We start from the raw sequence: 19,910 nt of genomic DNA, 5'->3' as shown, positions 1-19,910 counted from the left end.
CTCCCTACTTTTCTAGTTCCCTCTCCCCATCTTTCTTTCAGGCTCACTTTCTCCCAGATCCTCCCTGGGTGCTATCAAGGGGGAAAGGAAGCTGACAATTGCTTCTTACTACAAGGACCAAGGGCAAGGGGAACCTTCTTGCCTATCTCACCCCTTCAATGTCAGCCTCTTCTGTTCTCTAAAACTGCCACAATTGAGGTGTAAAAGACAATGGGACAAAGGGATCAAGGATTTTTAAGGATGACATTAAATTATAACTTACAATTTTCTCTCAGTCATGTACAGCTGCTGCTGTACACAGTGGTAGGCACTATATGCTCCCTCAGCAGCTGTCAACTCCTTCTACTTGGTGAGTCCCCACTGTGCCATCCAACAGAGAAGCTAAATACTCCCAAACAAGGAGGGAAGAAAAGAAAAAAAAATAGCAGGGAAAACACAAACCCTCACTCCGGTTCTCTAGGAATGCATCCCTGCTAGTTGTATGCAATGTCTGGAGAAATGCAGCCACACCTGAGCCAACTCTCTGGAGCCCGAAGGGCACAAGAACTCGCAGATGATGTCTGATTCATGCTCCAAGTCAGCGGGATTACACATCAACAAAGCAGATGCAAGATCAGACATAGCTTTTGAACTATCTAGAAGAATAGCATGAGCTAAGAGGGAATCATTAGGTCTGGATTTCCTTAAGCATCAGGTTAGCTCTCCTCTCCAAACTGTATTTTTAGGGCACACACATAGCCCTGTATCAACACACAAAACATTTGATCTAAGTAATACTACCAAACTGTAAGAGCTATATGACTTCCTTCCTTTTATCCTAGAGCTCCTATGGAAATCACACCCAAATACAAGCACCTACATTGGTACGCAGCTCAGGGTCCTCCCCCCATACAAACTTTAGAGACTCCTTTATATTCATACAACTTTGCTTTGCAAGGATAACTCAAACTGAAAAAAAGAAAGCAAATAAGAAAAAACTGACAAAAGGGAAACTCCCCAGCAGGACTTGACCCATATTCATTCCTTAGTGGCTTATATATGCAACTACATTTTCTGGTTGGCCCCCTTGACATAGCAAACTTTCTACCAATTAACCCTCAGTTTTCTCCCTGCTAATTTATAAGCCCCCCCATCCGAAGCACATGCCTATTACAGTGGAGTTCAATAGCATTAAATGAGGCTTATTAGGAACAGCTTGAGCATGCAGGGACATGACAGACCTTGGGAGATTACAGCAACCTGGGAGGGGCTGCCCAAACACGGACAACACGATTAGAATTTGAGTGATCTTGACAAACTGGAAAAACAATCTGGAAAAAGCAGTTGAGCACGGACTACCAGGAATAACTATGAGAAAAAAACTGGGCAAGTACAAGACAGGGAACAATGCTGTAGGCAGCTGCTCTGCAGAAAAGGATTGGGGCCTATAATGAGTCACAGGCTGACCACAAGACAAAAAATATCCTGCTATTGGAGGAGGAGAGAAGAGAGGGAAGAGTAAATCTCATATGCTGATACACAAACAAGAGTGTTGTCTGCAAATACGCAAAGTAATCTTCTCCCCTTACTCACTCAGCAAGGTCTTCGGGTCAGTTCAAGGAAGTCCAGATCAACTGAAGAAAGTCTAGAGGGGGGGTAACAAGAATCAAAGGTCTAAAAATCATAATCAATATAATTCAGAGAAGAAAAGACTAAGACTTGATGATTGTTTTAAGATAACTTTAAGAGTGCCTGCAACAATAGAGGAAATAAATTGTTTTTCCTGTTCTCTGTGGGTGAACATTAAATTACGAAAAGCTTCTGGTGGTAAGGGTAGTTCCTCTGAGGCAGATTGCCTGGGAGATCAGAGACTTTGAAGAAGAGATTAAAAACACTTTGGCAAGGAATGTTTTAGACTGATCCTTCCAAGCTGATCCTTCCAAGGTTCGAGCCACAAGAGAGAAGTGTGTAACTTCTGGACTTTCACCTACAGAGCGGTGCACAGAGCGGTTCCTCTCTGTGCACACCAGAGTGGACAAGGTTCCCAGTAAGTCATTTGCACCTCTGCTTGGAGAAGATATTTAGGGAAAAAGTCTGAGTTTATGTGACTGTTTCATGCCCAGGGCTACCTGTCTACCAAAGCCACTAGTGCTCCGGCAAAGGACATGGCCAGCCCCCTCACCTGCTCTTTCATGCATCATCTGGTTATCCCCAGGTGGGACAGGTACATGCACTGTGGAATCCAAGTGGTCCTGGGGACACATGGGTGATTGAATTGATTTGGCAGTCTCTACAGATGAGAAGGAAGCCAACTGAGACAGTGACTGTCCTGAGGAATGGAAAAAGATATGGGGAAGGTCAGGGACTCATCAAATGCTTCACCTTTCCATCTTACCTGCTTACTAGTTGTAATGATGGCCCAAAAGCTGCTAAGTCTTCAGACAGGTTCTCAGGATATGATGTTTTAATGTACTTTCATGCCTCCTTGTAAATGTCCCTGTCTTTTTTTTTGTTTGTGTTCTTTGCACAGAAGCTAAAAGCTGGCTTGATTTTCAATACCTACTTCACTCTGTTAACTGGCTTTGTATCCAGCTGCTGCACCTAGAAAGGGACTGCCATATGGTGGAAAGAGATGCAAAAAGCATCCAGCTTCTTTTCTTTTCTGGAACTTACTCTCTAAAAGCTGACTTTGCAGGTGCTGTAGGGATCATGTTACTCTAACACTAACTCTAAACAAAGCTTGAATAGACTATTTATTGTCCTAGGCCACTAATATTCCCCTTTCTCAGACATCGCCTGGAGAAATTTTAAGCAGCTCAAACAGGGCTCCCTTTTGCAACTGTCCCTAGCTCGAGTTTCGCATTTAAAGCCTCTGCCGTCAGGGCACTTAAAACTGGCAACGCTTAGTAGGAGATTAGAGGTAAGGCGAAGCAAGAAAAGCCTGCAGAGAGGGGAGAAGCCCCTCCGGGGGGTGAAGCACAGCGGCTACGCGTGAGAGCCGGCGCTCTGCGCAAGGGCTAGCGAGCCGCGGCCTCAACGAGCGGCGGGCGCCCCGCATCGCCGCAGCCCCCCGCTAGCGCCGGGGTCGCTGATGCTCCGCCGGGGCGCAGCTGGAGGCCCCGGGGGCCGCCCCCTCCGCGGAGCCGGCCCCCTCGCCCTTTGCCCGGAGCCGCCCCGGCGCGGCCGCCAGTGGCGGCGGGCGGCGGGGGGGAGTTGCCCGGCCGCCCGCCGCCCCCCTGCCCAAGCGGGGCGGAGCGGCGGCCCGGCCCCTCGCCGCGGCGGCGGCGGTAGAAAGGGCGGCGCGGCGGCGGCAGTGGCAGTGGCAGTGCGCGGCGGCGGCGGCGGCGGGCAGGGAGGCAGGGCCGGGCCCCGCCGGGGAGCGAGGGTGCCGGCATGGCTCTGGATTTCCTCGCGGGATGCGTCGGCGGTGAGCAGAGGCGCTGGGGGGGTGGGTTGCGCGCCCGCGGAGGGGCAGGCGCCGCGGCGGCGAGCCCTCCGCAGCCTGCGGAAAACCCGCCGCCGCTGCCGGGCTGCGCGGGCCGAGGCGCTCCCCGCACCGCGGGTGCGGATGGAGCCCGGGAGCCGCGCCGGTAAGCGAGGAAGCGGCGGCGGCGCGGGCCCGCGGCCTCCGGAGGGCGGGGGCTGCCGCTTCCGCGGCTGCGCTGCGCTGCGGCGCGGGCCGGAGCGCGGGACGCGGGGGGCCGCTGCCCGGAGCCCGGGGCCCGGGGCCGCCCGGCGGTGCGGGCGCTGCGGCGAGCGGCCCCGGCGGCCCGTGGGAGAGCGCTGCGGCGGCTGCCAGAGAGGCAGCAGCAGGCTCGGGTAGCCCTCTGAACTGGAAACGTTTCTAGCCTAGAGTTACATCATGAAGAGAGCATATATATATATATATATATGCTTATCTTATTCTTACTCTTCCCTAGGTATCTGCTTATGGCTTTTTTTTTTCTTTTTTCTTTTTAATTCTAGCAGCTGTTAAATTCCACCTAGGAGAAGACCTTTTATTCATGCATCTTCTCAATTATTTGTCTTTTGTCATTCTTCTTGCCAACCCGCCAGGGAGATGGTTTTGCATCGTCTGTCTGCCTTCATCCTAGTGATCCCAGTCTTGCAAGGATGGACTCCTGCGCGGTCAGTTGTTCAGTTGGTCTTTTCACGCTGAATGCAGGCAGTGCACATGGCTGTTTTTGCGACTTGGACTATCTTGCTCACCTGCTGGCCCTTGTAATGTCCTTGAACAACCTGGACTCCTTCATCCTTTTGTACAGGCATAGAAGGGGCACTGCATTTCTGCCACATCCCCTTGGGGAGGGGGGGAGGGAAGCACAGTATCATTCTGCAAGTGTGTGAAGGTACACTGAAGCACTGTTTGTACTCCTTGCTGTTGTCCGAGGTCAGAAACGGATTTAACTTTCATTTTGGCTCCCTGAAGCATGGAGCTAGAGTATCCCTTGTTTTGAGCTAGTACTTGTGTCTTTTGATGCAAAATGCATGCATTCAGATTAGAGTTAACTAATGGGTCAGCATATGACTTCCAAAAAATCTTTGATACTAGAATCAAATGTTTTGGGCAATGTACGCTCCTTCTGCAGGTGCTACTATCACATCTGGAAAGGTTGAGGGCAGACAGCAGGGGTTTTCTTCCTCCTTTCCTGAAGCCTCCAGATTTTCTACACTTCTACAGAGTAAATATGGCATGTACATGAAATATTCTGCTTCAAAGAAAATCTAATTTCTGTCGGTTGGACTTGTTTTTGGTCAAGACCAGGAATCGCTATTGCATCTCCCATGTGATGTAGCTTGGTAGTCGTACACCTCGCCCCTGTCTGGAGCTCAGCAGCTTGACTAAAGCAGCTCAAACAGGGCTCCCTTTTGCAACTGTCCCTAGCTCGAGGCCTGAACTTGGATCGCTATCTTCTGACTTGCTAATGTGCTCTTTAGCTGGCCTGCCAGCAACACTGTGTACTTCTACCTAAGATTAGTACTCGCACTAAGAGGACTGCAGCCCCAGCTCCAGGAAAAAAACAGTCATAAATGTACCATTTATTTTGTTTCAGGTGCTGCTGGAGTGCTTGTAGGACACCCATTTGACACTGTTAAGGTGGGTTGATTATGAAATACTTTTGTCTTTAGGTAGAAAACTTGAAGTTTTTCCAAGGAATGGGAGAGGAAAGAAATCCCCAGATACTGTAGAAGCTATGACTGAAAGCTTGGAACAAGCCTCTTGAACTATTTATAGACTTGCAGAGTCTCCAGATCTTCAGAAGTGAAAAATTTGTGTATAACACAACCCAGTAATGTGACACAAGCTGGCCTAAACTACAAGTTGATCAGTATAATAACATCAGTGCATTTGAAAATATGATCTTACATTTAATTTTGTTCTAAGCTTGTTTCTCTGCAGCTGTTTATCACTAACTGCTAAAACCTGCATTTGTAACTCAAACCTTGGTTACTAGGTTGAAAATTTTGTTCTTGTTGTTTTCTCCCAAGCTCTGCTACTTACTCTTCAAGCATTAATTTGTTATACTAGCCAATGGGTGTAGGTGTACAAATATCCATAGCACAAAGCTTGTCCAGGGCCTTTTTAGGAATTTTTTTTTGTTTTTTTTTCCTAACTTTCCAAGTTAAAATTATTTTTTTTAACTTATTTTTTTTGACAGTCCTGTAGTGGTATGCATTATGCATGATTATACTAAGAGTAACTAAGCTGTTCAAAGATCAGATTTTTTCTGGAAAATTTTAAGGTCTTATGGAAAGCCCTTCAATCAGGACCCCTAGTGTTCAAGCCCATTTTTCAAAATGGGATGATGATTTAAGTCACTTTTTGGCACTCTTATCCAAAGTCTCTCACTGGAAGAATAGAACAGGGACTCCCATATATTCACTACTAAATTAATATACCAGATCACTTGACTGCAGCAGACAGCATGCCACTAGCTGTAGCTATATTTGGAACATGTCAACCCTACTGAATTTAGCTGTGCAAAGGGCTGATGGTATTACAGAGGTCATCACCATATTGTATATTCTAGCCACATGGTTAAACCAATACAGAACAGATTTTCCAGCTAGGGGATACTAGTTCTTGTCTGTCAAGTGCAAGCTGTTCAAATAGTAAATACCATATATATGTTTCTCAGCCTATGATAAATTTGACTGTTAAGTAATTCAGCTGAATTCCAGTAAATATTTTTAGGAATTGTATTATCCAGACTTGCACTTTTTAAGGCAGTACAGGGAAGGCTGTCTCTTTCTCACTCTTCCCCCTTCCTTCTGCAGTCTTATGTGCTTAAGTTAAGGTGATGGCTCATTTCACCGAAGCCAGCAAAACTACTAAAATTCTCTGCTCAGACTAAAGTTAAGCATGTGTATTTTCTTTTTTAAAGTGGAACAACTTACAGTGCATGAAACTAAACATTTAAGTGTCTGCAAAATTGGGGCTCTAGCGCTAGTAGTTCTAGCAGCTGTATTAATGCAAAGAAAGAACCATGTTGGCTTCAGAAAAAGCATCTTGATGTACAGTAGAGCAGAACAGTTTGTTTCCAGATGATTTTAATCACTTCACTAAATCCAGGGTGGCACTCTATTTTCATACCATTAGAAGGGACAGCATTATCTACCCCTTGTTAGGGAAAATATTGTTTGTGTTATTAGCTGGCATAGTCACTACTGTATGTGGGAGAAGTAATACTAAAACCAGTCTCTTAAAAAATAAAGTCATTGTATAAGTTGTTGTGTATGTAAATATGTGTTAAGATTAACCCTTTTTTATAGTTCTGCAGTGTTTGAAGGGCTAGTTGATAGCCGCATTAGATTTTAAGGTTTTAACCTAACTGAACAATGGGAAAGCTGCATAGATAAAGCTAGAATTTTACTTCCACCTTGACTTTAAGGGTTTTTTGCCAGTGATCATGCTTCATGCAGACCAAATATGAGAGGGGGGGAGGGGGATGGTGGGACACACAGCAAGAGATTAAATCTTTGAAGTTGCACTGAGAAACCCACAACTGAGCTGATCTCAGAAATGGCAAACTCCCTATCCCTGGTTTGTTGATGTAATGTTTAAAATTGCTTTTTTGCTTTTAACTGCCTTTACTTTCTGAGCTAGGGGCTGTCTTCATTAACAGCAAAAGTGTTACTTTGTTGTAGATGACAGATAAGCCTCATCACGGGAGAGTTACCTAGTAAGTATAGCCCAGGTGAACACTTCTGTTTCTCTCAGTCTTAATTTATTCCAAAATGTATTAGTTCAAATAAAAATCTAAAAGACGTATGAAGCTTTTTTCCTTTTTAAACTGATGTGTCCCTCTTATACAGCTATGACGTGGAGGGAGTGGGGTTTAAATATCCCTTTTTTTTAATGTAAAGTCTTATTCTGGACCTTCTTTCTGGTATGCATTCCTCCCTTCCACACACAGTGGCTCTAAAACTGAGTATCAGGCACAGTGCTGTTGAGCTCTTACCCATTACATATGCTCAAAGCTTCATTGCTCAAAAACTTCTAAATCACTTCACATACTATTAAATGTTTGGGTTCTGGGTTTTTTTTTTGCTTAGTCTTGGATACTTTTGTACAAGTCTTTAGTGATGATAAATTACAGCATGTTACTACTGGACTTAAAGCCTTAGTAACAATGATTTCAATAAGAAGGAAGCAAGATGAAAGGACATACTGGTCATTCATTGGCAATGAATAGAACAGAGGGCTTAACTTTGTAAATGATCCATCTTCTTATAGTTGTACATGCTAAATAAGAGCTTGTTGAATATGGCAATAATAGCCATGACAAATAGTTTCATATACATTTATCACCTTATCTGGCATTTTGCCAATCCATGTACCCCAGGTGAATAGCACTGTGCTCAAATTAAAGATCTGGTTTTTCATTCTTAGACTTGAAGTATCAGTACTTTAAACTTTCTGACTATTTAAACCTATAACAAGGCTTAATTGGTCAGTATTTCACAAATTATTTAGGCAAAAACAATGGAAGCTGTATGTCAGTAGGAAATTCAACCTCTATACAGCTTATCATTAATTCTAAACTACTTAAGAAAAGTGTATAGAAGAGTTAAAGTAATAAGGTTCTTAAGCTGTAATTCTCCCAAGGCCCATATATTTGGAAGTCCCCTGACTTCACAGCCTGGGTTTGAAACAATAGCAGTAAAACTGTAAACATGCCTTGGTTTGGGGCAAATATGAAAGCTTGTTCAGATTTTATAACTTTGCTTATAGGGCTGCTCTTGAGCAGTTTTAATAACATCCCCCCCCCCCCCCCGCCACCCTCTCACACACCCCAGAAAGCCCACCCCCGTACTCAAACCTCACTTTGAGTAACAAGGACTTTATTTTCTTTGACTCCTACCGCAAGCCTACTTTTAACTCCAAGATGTTTTAAAACCCTGTTCTACCCTGGAAGGCTTGATGTGATCATAGCATTGGAGTTTGGCTGGTATACCTTAGTGTACATACTAAAGAGACACTGAAAACTAGTTTTGATTTACACAACTTAATGACATGCTGTAGTTATGTCAAAACCACTAATACTGGAATGGCTTTTTTTTTTTCTTTTTTTTTTTTGGCTTTAAGAATGCTAACCTCAGTATGGAGTTCAGACAAACCATGTCCCCACATCCATTCTGGACCTACATCACTTTAAGGGTCTTTCATTGTTGTGGTGGTGTTGTTGCTTACTTAGACAAACAGGGATAAAAATATTTTAAGGTCAGGAATCTTCCATATAGACCTAATAATCTTTCCTTTTGTTTAAAATGAGAGTTTTGAAATTTTTTGCCCTGGAGTTGCAGCAGCATTGAATGATTGATAAACATCATCTCTGAGAAATATTAAAGCTCTCCATGCTGGAAATCAAAGACAGATGTCTAACTTCACCAATCCAGCAAAATCAATCTGACTTTATTGCAATACAGGGCTTTGCATGAACTAGGTAGCTTTGAGCCTTTTTTTAAATGTGCGAAAGACAAATTAGTAGGAAAAACTGAATTGGACTTCTTCATTAAAGGTTAAAAACTATCTAGAAAATAGGCCTGTCTCAATGTCACCACTTACAGTAGCATCAATCTGTCCAGCAGAACATACTATTTCAGTTTTGGAGAAGCTAATTGATATCTGAGCTGTAAATTAAATAGGAATTATATATTGTATTGTGCATGGTAGATGGAACACCTAACAGTAAAGGTCCAAAACAGCCACAGCCTCATGAATCATTTGCTTTCAGCAGGTTAAAAAACAGACAAAGATTTAAAGGGACAAATGGTTTTTTTTTATACATTTTCTTGTACAATGTAAGACATCTTAAGAGTCTCTTCCCATCTGCTCTCTGAAAAATAAGATCCCAATTAAGTGTCCCAAGTCTGGCAGCCAGAGACACTAGATTTTTTGTTATAGTTGAAAGTCTCCATTCTTCTAAAATCATCCCTATTTCATGATAAACTTGTAAATAAATTTTTATAAAATTCTATGCACTATCAGGTTTGTACAGATATTCCTTAGCATGGACAGAGTATTCTTGGCAGCTAGAGAAAGAAAGGACTTGTTTTAGCTAGTACTGGAAAACTTCTATCTAGAGATGGTATACCCTATTGTACTTCCACATACTGTTTTTCTAATTTTTCACAAAAAGTTAATAATCCTCTTCCCTTCATATTTTTGCCCTGAAAAATCATTCAAAACCCTTACAGAATATTTTAAATGATTTTGCACATATGGCATTCTAGTGGCCAGTCTGTACTCTTGCATATGTATACATTGCTATAGCAAATCTCAATATATGTACAAGAGACTAGTTTACCAATTGCACTGCTTTTGACATACAAATGAATATCTCATACAACTTTTTACAGGTTCGTCTACAAGTTCAAAATGTAGAGAAACCTCTCTATCGTGGGACCTTCCATTGCTTTCAGTCCATCATAAAGCAAGAATCTGTAAGTACAAAATTAATGACTTAAATTTTGCATCTTTGTATATTTTGTATCACAAGGGTGGGAAAGCTGTTCAAAAAAACCTGCAAATATTGCAGAAGAAAACTATATTATGAACCTGAGCTGACAGCAGAGCAGATATTGTAGTTTTGGCACACAACTAAGTATTTTACACCTGAGTTCTCAGGCTTGGGTGCTTATGTTCAGAAGTTTGCCAGAAACTTCCTTAAAAAGATCACTAGGCTGGAAGTTTAAATTTTGACTTGAAATACTTAACTTTTTAATAAGATAACTAGTTACTTGAATAACTAATTTACAGAGAATGCACGCAATCTAAGCAATGAGTGAATAAATTGTTTTTCTGCTGAACCTGTAAGACTAAAAGGATGGCCTTAGGCTTTTAGCTATTAAGAAAATTTAAAAAATAGTGAACTATATATAATTTCTTAGTCGATCAAGATAAAAGTTTTCTGGAAAATTTTTTCCAGAAAATGTTATATTAAGATGTTTGTGTCTTAGGCAGCAATCAAATTGCTGCTTATTGCAAAGCAAGATTGTACTGATCTACTGGCTATCTTTAGGATGTTAAAACACAAGTGAGAACCAGAAAGTACATTTTCTGGACAGTTTCAGGAGATTATCAACACTTATTAAAAAAAGGTTTTTTCTTCCTTCTTCCCACAGGCTTTTGGGCTCTATAAAGGTATTGGGTCGCCAATGATGGGACTTACCTTCATTAATGCACTTGTATTTGGTGTACAAGGAAATACACTTCGTGCTCTTGGAAAAGACACTCCTCTAAACCAGTTTATTGCAGGGTCAGCAGCAGGGGCTATTCAGTGTGTCATCTGTTGTCCCATGGAGTTAGCAAAGACAAGAATGCAGCTTCAAGGAACAGGTGAATACAAATTAAAGACGAAGAACTACAAAAATTCCCTGGATTGTTTGATCAAAATCTATCGAAAGGAAGGGCTGAGGGGTATCAACAGGGGCATGGTCTCTACATTCATAAGAGAGACACCAAGCTTTGGCTTTTACTTCCTGACCTATGACTGTATGACCAGATACTTAGGCTGCGAAGCTGAAGACAGTTACGTTATTCCCAAATTGCTGTTTTCTGGAGGGATGTCAGGAATTGTATCCTGGCTCTCAACCTACCCTGTGGATGTGATCAAATCCCGGCTTCAGGCAGATGGAGTTGGTGGAATCACACAGTACAATGGCATTCTAGACTGTATCAGAAAGAGTTACCACGATGAAGGCTGGAGGGTGTTTACAAGAGGTCTTACTTCTACACTTCTCCGTGCTTTTCCTGTCAATGCAGCTACTTTTGCTACCGTCACCGTGTTCCTAATGTATATGAGGTCAGAAGAAGACCTTCGTGAATGTGAGCCAGGCCCAGCAATCCAGCAGCCTTCGAGTTTGTGAACATTACATTTTTGTTCTCTTGATCCAAAGCGCATTTGGCTTTTTTTAAATGTAAACATTTGACCTGAAGAAGTGGTGTAAATATATTCTCTCTGTATAAAAATTCCTAAGTGTGTCAAAATTAGGGTTTCATCTCATCACTTGTACAAGCGGCATATGGCCTTACTAAGGACTTAATATCTAATAGTATCCAAATAAGATGGGGACCTGCCTTTAGAAAGTACTGTACAGATACTACTATGTCTTCAGAATAAGATCTGGAGGATGCCATAGTACCAGAAATCAGGTTTTCTTCCACCCATGTTCTGAGTGACTGAGTTGAATCAAATGCAGAAGTGTTTTCAGAAAAGAAATGTTCTTTTTGTATACGACAGGGCTAAGTATAGTGCTTTAAGGTGAGGCAAGGGAAGGGGGGAGGAAATTAAACGTTGACAGCATTTTGCAGGCAACCCTGAACTGTTTAAGACATGGAAGAACATTCAGCTAGCCATGTGCTTTACTTTTCCTCTACTTTTATGTCAGTGGTTTTAGTAGCATCTCTGTTCATATTGGTTTGTTAAGAACTGATTTGTTCCAAAGCTACTCTCTCACCTTCCAGCTTTGCATAAATATCTTAAGCACAGAGTTAGCATCTATACTCATGTGCACTTGTTCCTTTAAATTTCAAGGCTAGTAAGGACTTAAGGTAACTCCAAGCAAGATTGATGTTCTTTGCCTTCACCGCTATTTCTTATTTGCTGGGTGCACAGAATGTATTAACCAGCTTCAGTCCAAGTAGACATTGTTCTCCTAAGTTTGTAATGTTGTACCACTTCTCTGAACATGCAACATAGCAGCCAGTGCTGTGTAGGAATCAAGTCCTACCTATGTTACTGCTCAAAACTTAGTGGGTGCAATGTTAGCTTAGCAGCTTTAAGTACTTCAGAAATACATACATCTTTAGCAGTGGAGGTTTCATACCTTTCCAGAAAACGGGTGCAAGTGTCTGAAATGGTTACTGTTCAATACACTTGCATTACGAATTTAAACAATACTGTTTTTTAAGCGTTTAGTTACAGTGCTACTGGAAGGAAGATTGAAAAGGGTTTTGGAGAATTTTCTTGTTACATTAATTTACATTAATATTTTTAGCAGTCCGTTCAAGGTGGATTACTTTAGTCTAAGAGCTATAAACAGTTATTTAACATTCGGAATAAGAACCACACACATTTGGCACAAATAGCCAGGAGAAAGCAGTGCATGTGTGGGGGGAGGGGGAACGTTTCAAAAGTATCAAGCTAGCTCAGTAAGTACAACTTGTTACACTTTTGCTTGGGACATGTGCAATATGTGTTTAATTTATGTGGATTTTCTAAAGAAACCTTAATTCATAGCATTTTGCACTGTAACAAAGTATGCTGGAGAAACCTGTAAAACTGGTATGTCTTTTTATACCTTGGAGGTATGTTGGATGTTTTAGTGCCTACTTGCACTGAGATTCAAATTGAATGTTAAACATGTCTACTAAGCTGCATATGCACAACAATTCAAAGCAAAGACAATTTACACCTTTATACAGTAGTCTAATTATTGTATATAAAACTGAGGGAATAAATTTTTTTTTAATTTTGACTATAGTTCTTTAAAGTTTCTTCTGTATTACTTGGGTGCCTCTTCCTTGTTTTAAACCCAGCTTGCAAGAGTAGCGTTTCTGGCTTTTGCCTGAAGAAACTTGTTCTCCATCTGCCTTCCACACACCACCAGAAAGGAAAGTCCTCTATCAGTTTCTTGAAGCAAACAAGGGAAGTTGCCTGAGCTCGCTTCTTCAAATTGATTTTTTCAGCGAATACCTTACTTGAAGGTATTATAGGAGTTTACTAAGAGAACAATCCTACTTCTAGGGCTAACAAATTTGCAGGGTGTTTGGCCCCTTCATACTCTGCATTTATTCAGTCAAAGTGGTGTTGATCTGAACCAAGGCTGCACAACTGCAGAAGTCAAGGCTAGACTCACATCAGAATCAAGTACCCGGTCTGCCGAGGAGCTGTTCGCACCTGAATCTGAGTAGTGCTCAGCTCAGAGCTGCACAAGTTTGACTAGCAGCTTCACAGGCTATAGTTTTGTTAACCTTCAACATTTTTATTCTATGCTTATTCAGTTTTTCATGCCATTTTTACCTGCATTCTGTTCAACTGTCAGAGATAGTCTCTTTAAAGGGTACATGCTGCACTTGGAGTTTTTCCGCTTACCAGGGTGGATAATTAGGCCTCAGCACTGTTGTTTTGTATTCCCAATTTAGACTTACTCTGTCCAGACTGTAATAGAGCAATTAGCCCTCAGAGAAAAGCATCAATATTCCAAATGAAAAAGCCCCACTGGAAAAGCTGGATGATGGGGGTTGTGACCTATAAAAAAGACCATTGCTGGCAGGAAGTGAGGTCGGGTCCTGGCTCTGCTAATTTATCTTTTTAAAGGGTAGAATACACTTAATTGAAATAAACTCTGTCAAGGATCAGTTTGCTAGAAAAGAAAAGGGAAAGGCCACCACTTCTCCAACTAACCATGACAAGGGGCAGTTCTATTCAAGTGCTTGTTGCTCCTGCTGAGAGAGCATAAGCTTTGAACTATGGCGGAAAAGAAGGAGGAAAAGAAGGAGGAGAAAGGAAAAGAGGAGGAAAAGAAGGAGGAAAAAGGAAAAGAGGAGGAAAAGAAGGAGGAAAAAGGAAAAGAGGAGGAAAAGAAGGAGGAAAAAGGAAAAGAGGAGGAAAAGAAGGAGGAAAAAGGAAAAGAGGAGGAAAAGAAGGAGGAAAAAGGAAAAGAGGAGGAAAAGAAGGAGGAAAAAGGAAAAGAGGAGGAAAAGAAGGAGGAAAAAGGAAAAGAGGAGGAAAAGAAGGAGGAAAAAGGAAAAGAGGAGGAAAAGAAGGAGGAAAAAGGAAAAGAGGAGGAAAAGAAGGAGGAAAAAGGAAAAGAGGAGGAAAAGAAGGAGGAAAAAGGAAAAGAGGAGGAAAAGAAGGAGGAAAAAGGAAAAGAGGAGGAAAAGAAGGAGGAAAAAGGAAAAGAGGAGGAAAAGAAGGAGGAAAAAGGAAAAGAGGAGGAAAAGAAGGAGGAAAAAGGAAAAAAGAAAAAAGAAGGAAAAAAGAAAAAAAAAGAAAAAAGGAAAAAAGAAAAAAAAGAAAAAAGACGACGACTTGAAATAAGTGAACAGTTTCTTTAGGAAGACAACTCCTAGAAGACAGTAGCATCAATAAACCAGAAAAGGCTACACAGTATTTTACTCAATATTTGCCAAAACAGTCTTTCCAGAAAATCATTCATTAAGATCATACAGATCTTAAAATAATCAGTAGCAGATACTGGAGATTACTGAAACAGTATGATTAAAAAGCTTAAAAAGTGGGTAAAAGCCAGCCTCCAACCTGTCCTGGTGTCAACTGCTTGAAATCTGTGCTTCATCTAACTGTTAAATTAAGCTAGACAATAGCCTCAGTCTTTTTGACATGATTCAGTGTTTGAAATTGCTTTACATTTCAGTGAGCATAACTCCTACTGGACAATCTAGTTTAAGACATCTCCCTCCATTTCAAATGTGCGTTAAGAGCTCTGTTCCAGGGGCCTATAAAAGGTAACAAAGTTCAGTGAAGGTTAAGCTCACTGTAGCAGGGCTCTGAACCCACTGAGGAAGGTTCCAGGTCCACACAGAGAAGAAAAAAACCCACGTTATTCTAGTGCTCCATCCCACAGTATTGCTACACTGGTTTGTCTGTTCCCTTTGAACAACTGTAACAGAAGACAGGACACTGCCACACCAAGTTTATCAGTCAGCAATATCTTTGATATTTTTAAGTGGTACCACTGAGTAGAATACTGCTGCTAATCAGGCTAATATAACCACTCCGGCAGCTCCTCCCTGCTACACTTCTGATACATCAGCTAATTCAGCTACATCGGGCAGAACTGTGTTCTGCCTCCTCAGATGCCCATTCCCACAAGCATCATGACACTGGGTGGCAGAAGCTCTATTAATATCCCAACAACTGAAGGGAATCAGAAGGTAAAAATGCATCCACTATCATCCATTCTGCTTGGGAACTGCTGGCCAGCCCATCAGCTAGCACAAAGCTCCAAACTATTACACATGTATCACTCAGCTTGCAGACTAAAAGGGGGAGATAAGGAGGCATGAGGGGAGTTAGCAGACACTGGTTGGAACAGGAGGTATTACAGTAGAGACATCACCAAAGAAAGTATAGGGAAAAAAAAATGGGTACAGCTCACAAAACCATTGGAGATCAGATTTCCTTAGTTCTTTTTTCAGGAAACAAATAGATTTTATGTATTCATGCCTTTCCCTGTAAAGTCAGCTATCAGCCTTGGGTTCCAAATGAGTTGAACGAGAATCTCAGGACTAAGGCCAGTAATCTGTGACAAAAATCTCTCAGAGTAGGCCTCAGACAGACAATACTAAAGCAGCTTTCATCTAAAGATCTCAAAAGAGCTCCACACACACTACACTTGAGGCCAAAACCAAACTGGCAATTACCACTCTTCAAAGAGCTGTATGGACAGGCACAGCAGAACTCAGGAGAAGTAGCAGCCAACAATATCTGTGCTACTTCATTATAATCAAGTCTCAGTGCGCTAATCTTTTCTTGACCCACCCTGTTATTGAATTACAAGTTGTAGCCAGAAAACTAGCACAAGAGAAAAAAAATGAACATGTACACAACCCCAGCAATGAAAATGGAAAGCTTTGACCTGAAGTCCCAGGAAAGTTGAGGTAACTTCTAAACAAGTTTGAAGTGCCAAATTGATGACAAATGACAATGTCCAAAGCTAGATGTTGTTGAGTTCCAAGTTTTAAAGAGGTCATTGTAGAAAATCTGCTGGGCTGAAATTCAATGCATTTATTACATCTGTCACAATAACATGACAGAATTCCTGTTTTATTTGTTTTCTCGTCATTGTCTTTCCTTGTGTGTAGTTTTTTTTTTTTTTAAATACACAGCTCACATGATAAAAACTATTATTTCATGTATGAAAATATGTACATTGTAGGTGTAGGACAGGTAGCATACTGAGAAAGTTAAGACTTACATATAAAAGTTGACCTTGCAGAGAATAAATGTTTTTATTCTGTGAAATTAAACAGATTTACTGTTACACTGGAAAACAAGAGTTAACAGCTGTCGTTAGTCAGACTTTTGATCTGCATAGTTAAAGAACAACTTAAAGGCCAGAAGTGTGCCAAACGCCACTGGATAGGCAGAAGGTGCAGTTAAATCCCTTTTCTACCCTGCAAGCAGCCGGAGAAAACATACTTAACCAAGGCAATGTCATATTAAACACCTACAATCACAAAGACAGATGAAGGATCTAAGGGACCATATGACTCTGGAAGGCACAGCAAGCAAGTAAAGAACCAGAAGGTCAAACCTGCTGCAGCTAGGTTTTGAAATCATGAGGAAGAAAACTTTGTTTCAGTGTTCAAGTCAACAGGAATTTATATATGTTCATAGGCGGCAGAGGAGGAAGGCAGAGGAAAATAACCCGTTTCTGCCCTTTCAATGCAACTGTTTCATAATTTTTGTCCCAATGCTGTCCCTATTGGTTAGGAAAATACTTATCGTTAACAAGAAAAAGAAAACATGCAAAAAATTAGAGCGAGTTAATATGCATAGTAGTACATATGATATGCAGCAAAAGCTTTGTCTACTCAGCTTAGTATCAGTTTTCACCAGTTTGCTTTAAAATGCAATATGAAGTGATTTGACCTAGAATGTGATTTTAAACTGGAAAGTTTGATCAGAAAATAAATTCTAAGCAATCAAGGCAAGGTCTGCAGTGAAAAAAAATGCCCTAAAAAAATGAATTTATATCTTTGGAAGAGAGACAAGTTTTAATGCACACAAACCATTTTCAGGTCTATAAAATTTTACATTTACAGTTTAATTACTTTTTGGTATCATTCATTATTTACTATGAATCAACTGCTTTTTCTCACTTAGAAAGAAAAACCTCCACTTTTTTTTTTTTAATATAGCAGTAAAAATGGGTTGTACCACTTCAACCATATCCATGTTTCTATTGATAAAATACTAAAATCATAATGAAAATTGACCTCATGGTCTGCTAATGCATTTTTTGCTACAAATATTAAATAAACAGGAAGAACTGTTGCTAGAGTAAGTTGGCCTGGCTAGGCTGAGGTTGGTATGAAAGAGAAAACTATATTCTTTTTCTAGGATCTGACCTAATTGTTGTCTTAAGCAGAGATTTATTCTACATTAGCAATATTCACGTGTTCCAGCCAAGTAAGCCACGCACCTTCATCCCATGGCAGGCAAAAGCTGCATACTAGAGTTCCTTCCCTGTAACAAAGCCAAAATTACCTAGGCTGATTGTAAAATGGAGGAAGAGTTGGCCTAAAGCATTTGCTTTACTGAACAGGTACCGTGCAACACATACTCGCTTTTAGTAAGGACAGGAAAGCCTGGGAAAGCTGGCTGGCATTTTGTAGCTTCTCCTACCAGCCCATCTAGTTCACAGCCTATTTCTAAGTAATGCCTAAGGGAAAGTTCAGCGAGAGAAGGCCAGACAAACCATTCTGGGAGGACACAAATAGGCCTTAGGATATCTCTTCCGAAGTTCCAGAGGTCCCTTTTAGAGATTATGAGAAGGTATCCCTCACCATAGGTGGAACTTAATATGCGAAAACCTCATTCTCCCAAGATACTGGCCTCTACTTAATCTGAGAGAAGCATTTAGACACGTTTTCACATAAGGAAAAATGTGCAGTAGATATTTTCAAGCAGGCTAGCAAAAAATTTAAGCTTAGTAACTGCAATTAAAAGGAGGTAAGCAAAAAATAGCTCTCTTACCCTTAATTTCCTCCAGGCAGATACCTGCTTCTCTGCCATTTCAGAAGTGAGGAACTGTACGCTTTCATTTCACACTGTGAAAAAATATTGGAGATACTACATACGCAGAACCACGAACACTTCCCATAGCTAATGAGATTGTTAGTCCAAAGCCTAATGCTGTTAGGGCCGATGTTACAAAACTTCCCTAAAAAACAACAACAACCCCCACCACCACCACCTAACTTATCCCTGCAAGAGGAAAGATTAAAAACAAAAACAAAATAAAAAACAAAAAAAGGGAAAATCTGAAGACCTGTGACAGTATTATTATTCCTTACAATCCAGTTCCAAACAAGAAACAATGGCGTGCCTTTCCAACCTATGGGGGTCATGGGCTTCATACAAATCCATGGCAATTTCAGTCAAAGCACTGGGTACCTAATTAAGGGATAAAGTTACAGTTAATTAGTTATACCTTTCCCATGCATGGGGACCTTGAGCTCCATGAACTCAGTATTGATGAGAAGCAGCAATAACCAAAACCCCTCCAAAATGAGATGCAATAAATTTGAGTCACTACTTTAAAAGAAAACAAAAGGCATTCCAGTCTAACTCCGGTTAAGAACAAAGACTGAAGGATTCCATGCTGTGTCATGCCACACCTTAGGTAATCACAAACCAAATTTAGCAAGCCAAAATTGCTATTGGCAATATTAGCGAGGTCCTTGGCAAATACCTTGCAGCTCTGAAGGACAGCTGACTATGAACCAGTAAGTCATTCCATAAACACCGTAACTAATAAAACAGTATTTCCTATGGATTTGTCTCACAGCTGACTGATGAGATGAGCTTTGGCTGAAGTACATTAGGACATATCCAGTCATCAAGCTTTTCTCTGTATGAAATTTCCACTGTTTAACAAGGACTCCAGCTTATACCTCATTCTTTCTCTGCTCTATAATTTGTCTCAAAATATATCTGTTATTCACAAATAACATCCCTTTTAAATACTTTTTTTTTTTTGTAGGCCTGCTCCAGAGAGAGAACCAGTTTACCGGAGAGGAGGTTTTGATTCACTCATGAACAGCAATGCTGGACTATCTGATGCAGCATCTGTTCTGAAAGCCTCTGCAATGGCCTTGCAAACATTACGAACAGCAACACACTAAAAGAAAGTCAAACTCCAAGGCCCTAACTGCCTCAAGGGAATCCACCTTAGCAGTTCTGTAGGAACCTCTGGAAGTCACTGCTGGAGTAAAGCATTAGTATTTTATAGGTGTATCAGCTAACCAAAAGGGTTCAAAGCACATTCATTAACAACACATTACTAGATTTCCACTTTTCTCTTTAAAGATACTTGATACTAATCTTGGATGCAGGGGTCCCCTAAAAATACAAGGAGATCCATGTCACTTTGAAGGGTTTTTTATTCACTTCAAACATACCATTGCTCTGATGGTTCTTTTAATGAACACGAGGTACACCTGGGACTCTCAGAAGTCAACAGAGTTGTATTTCTTACTTTCGCGCTGGTGTGTGGAAAGCCGCTCTTTGACACTGACATGTTCAAAGTCTGTCAAGGCCTATTTTTCTGAACAACACAGGACCTCCTCTCCCCACCAACTTGTTCTCGTAGAGGCAGCCTGACACTCTGCTATTCTGGCTGCTGCTCATACTATGTATACAGACTGGTAATTCACTGCCATCTCCTGGAAAATT

At 41.2% G+C, this 19,910-nt stretch overlaps 1 protein-coding gene across 1 annotated transcript; it reads left to right on the top strand.

Moving 5' to 3' along the window:
* The first annotated feature begins 3,314 nt into the window (after positions 1-3,314).
* Positions 3,315-12,963, top strand: SLC25A29 (solute carrier family 25 member 29). Its single transcript, XM_067294968.1, has 4 exons — positions 3,315-3,406; positions 5,034-5,077; positions 9,844-9,927; positions 10,609-12,963. Exons 1-4 carry the CDS (start codon positions 3,373-3,375, stop codon positions 11,350-11,352), a joined length of 906 nt encoding a protein of 301 aa, XP_067151069.1. The 5' UTR covers positions 3,315-3,372; the 3' UTR covers positions 11,353-12,963.
* The last annotated feature ends 6,947 nt before the right edge of the window (positions 12,964-19,910 follow it).

Source organism: Apteryx mantelli, chromosome 4, assembly GCF_036417845.1.
Source record: "Apteryx mantelli isolate bAptMan1 chromosome 4, bAptMan1.hap1, whole genome shotgun sequence".
NCBI lineage: Eukaryota > Metazoa > Chordata > Aves > Apterygiformes > Apterygidae > Apteryx > Apteryx mantelli.
This window is presented reverse-complemented; position numbering and strand designations above follow the sequence as displayed.

Excerpts from the sequence above, each read along its gene's own strand:
- SLC25A29 (XM_067294968.1), top strand. The coding sequence starts at position 3,373 with ATGGCTCTGGATTTCCTCGCGGGATGCGTCGGCG. Across the intron at positions 5,078-9,843 it reads ACCCATTTGACACTGTTAAG|GTTCGTCTACAAGTTCAAAA; the intron begins GTGGGTTGATTA and ends AACTTTTTACAG. Across the intron at positions 9,928-10,608 it reads CCATCATAAAGCAAGAATCT|GCTTTTGGGCTCTATAAAGG; the intron begins GTAAGTACAAAA and ends TTCTTCCCACAG.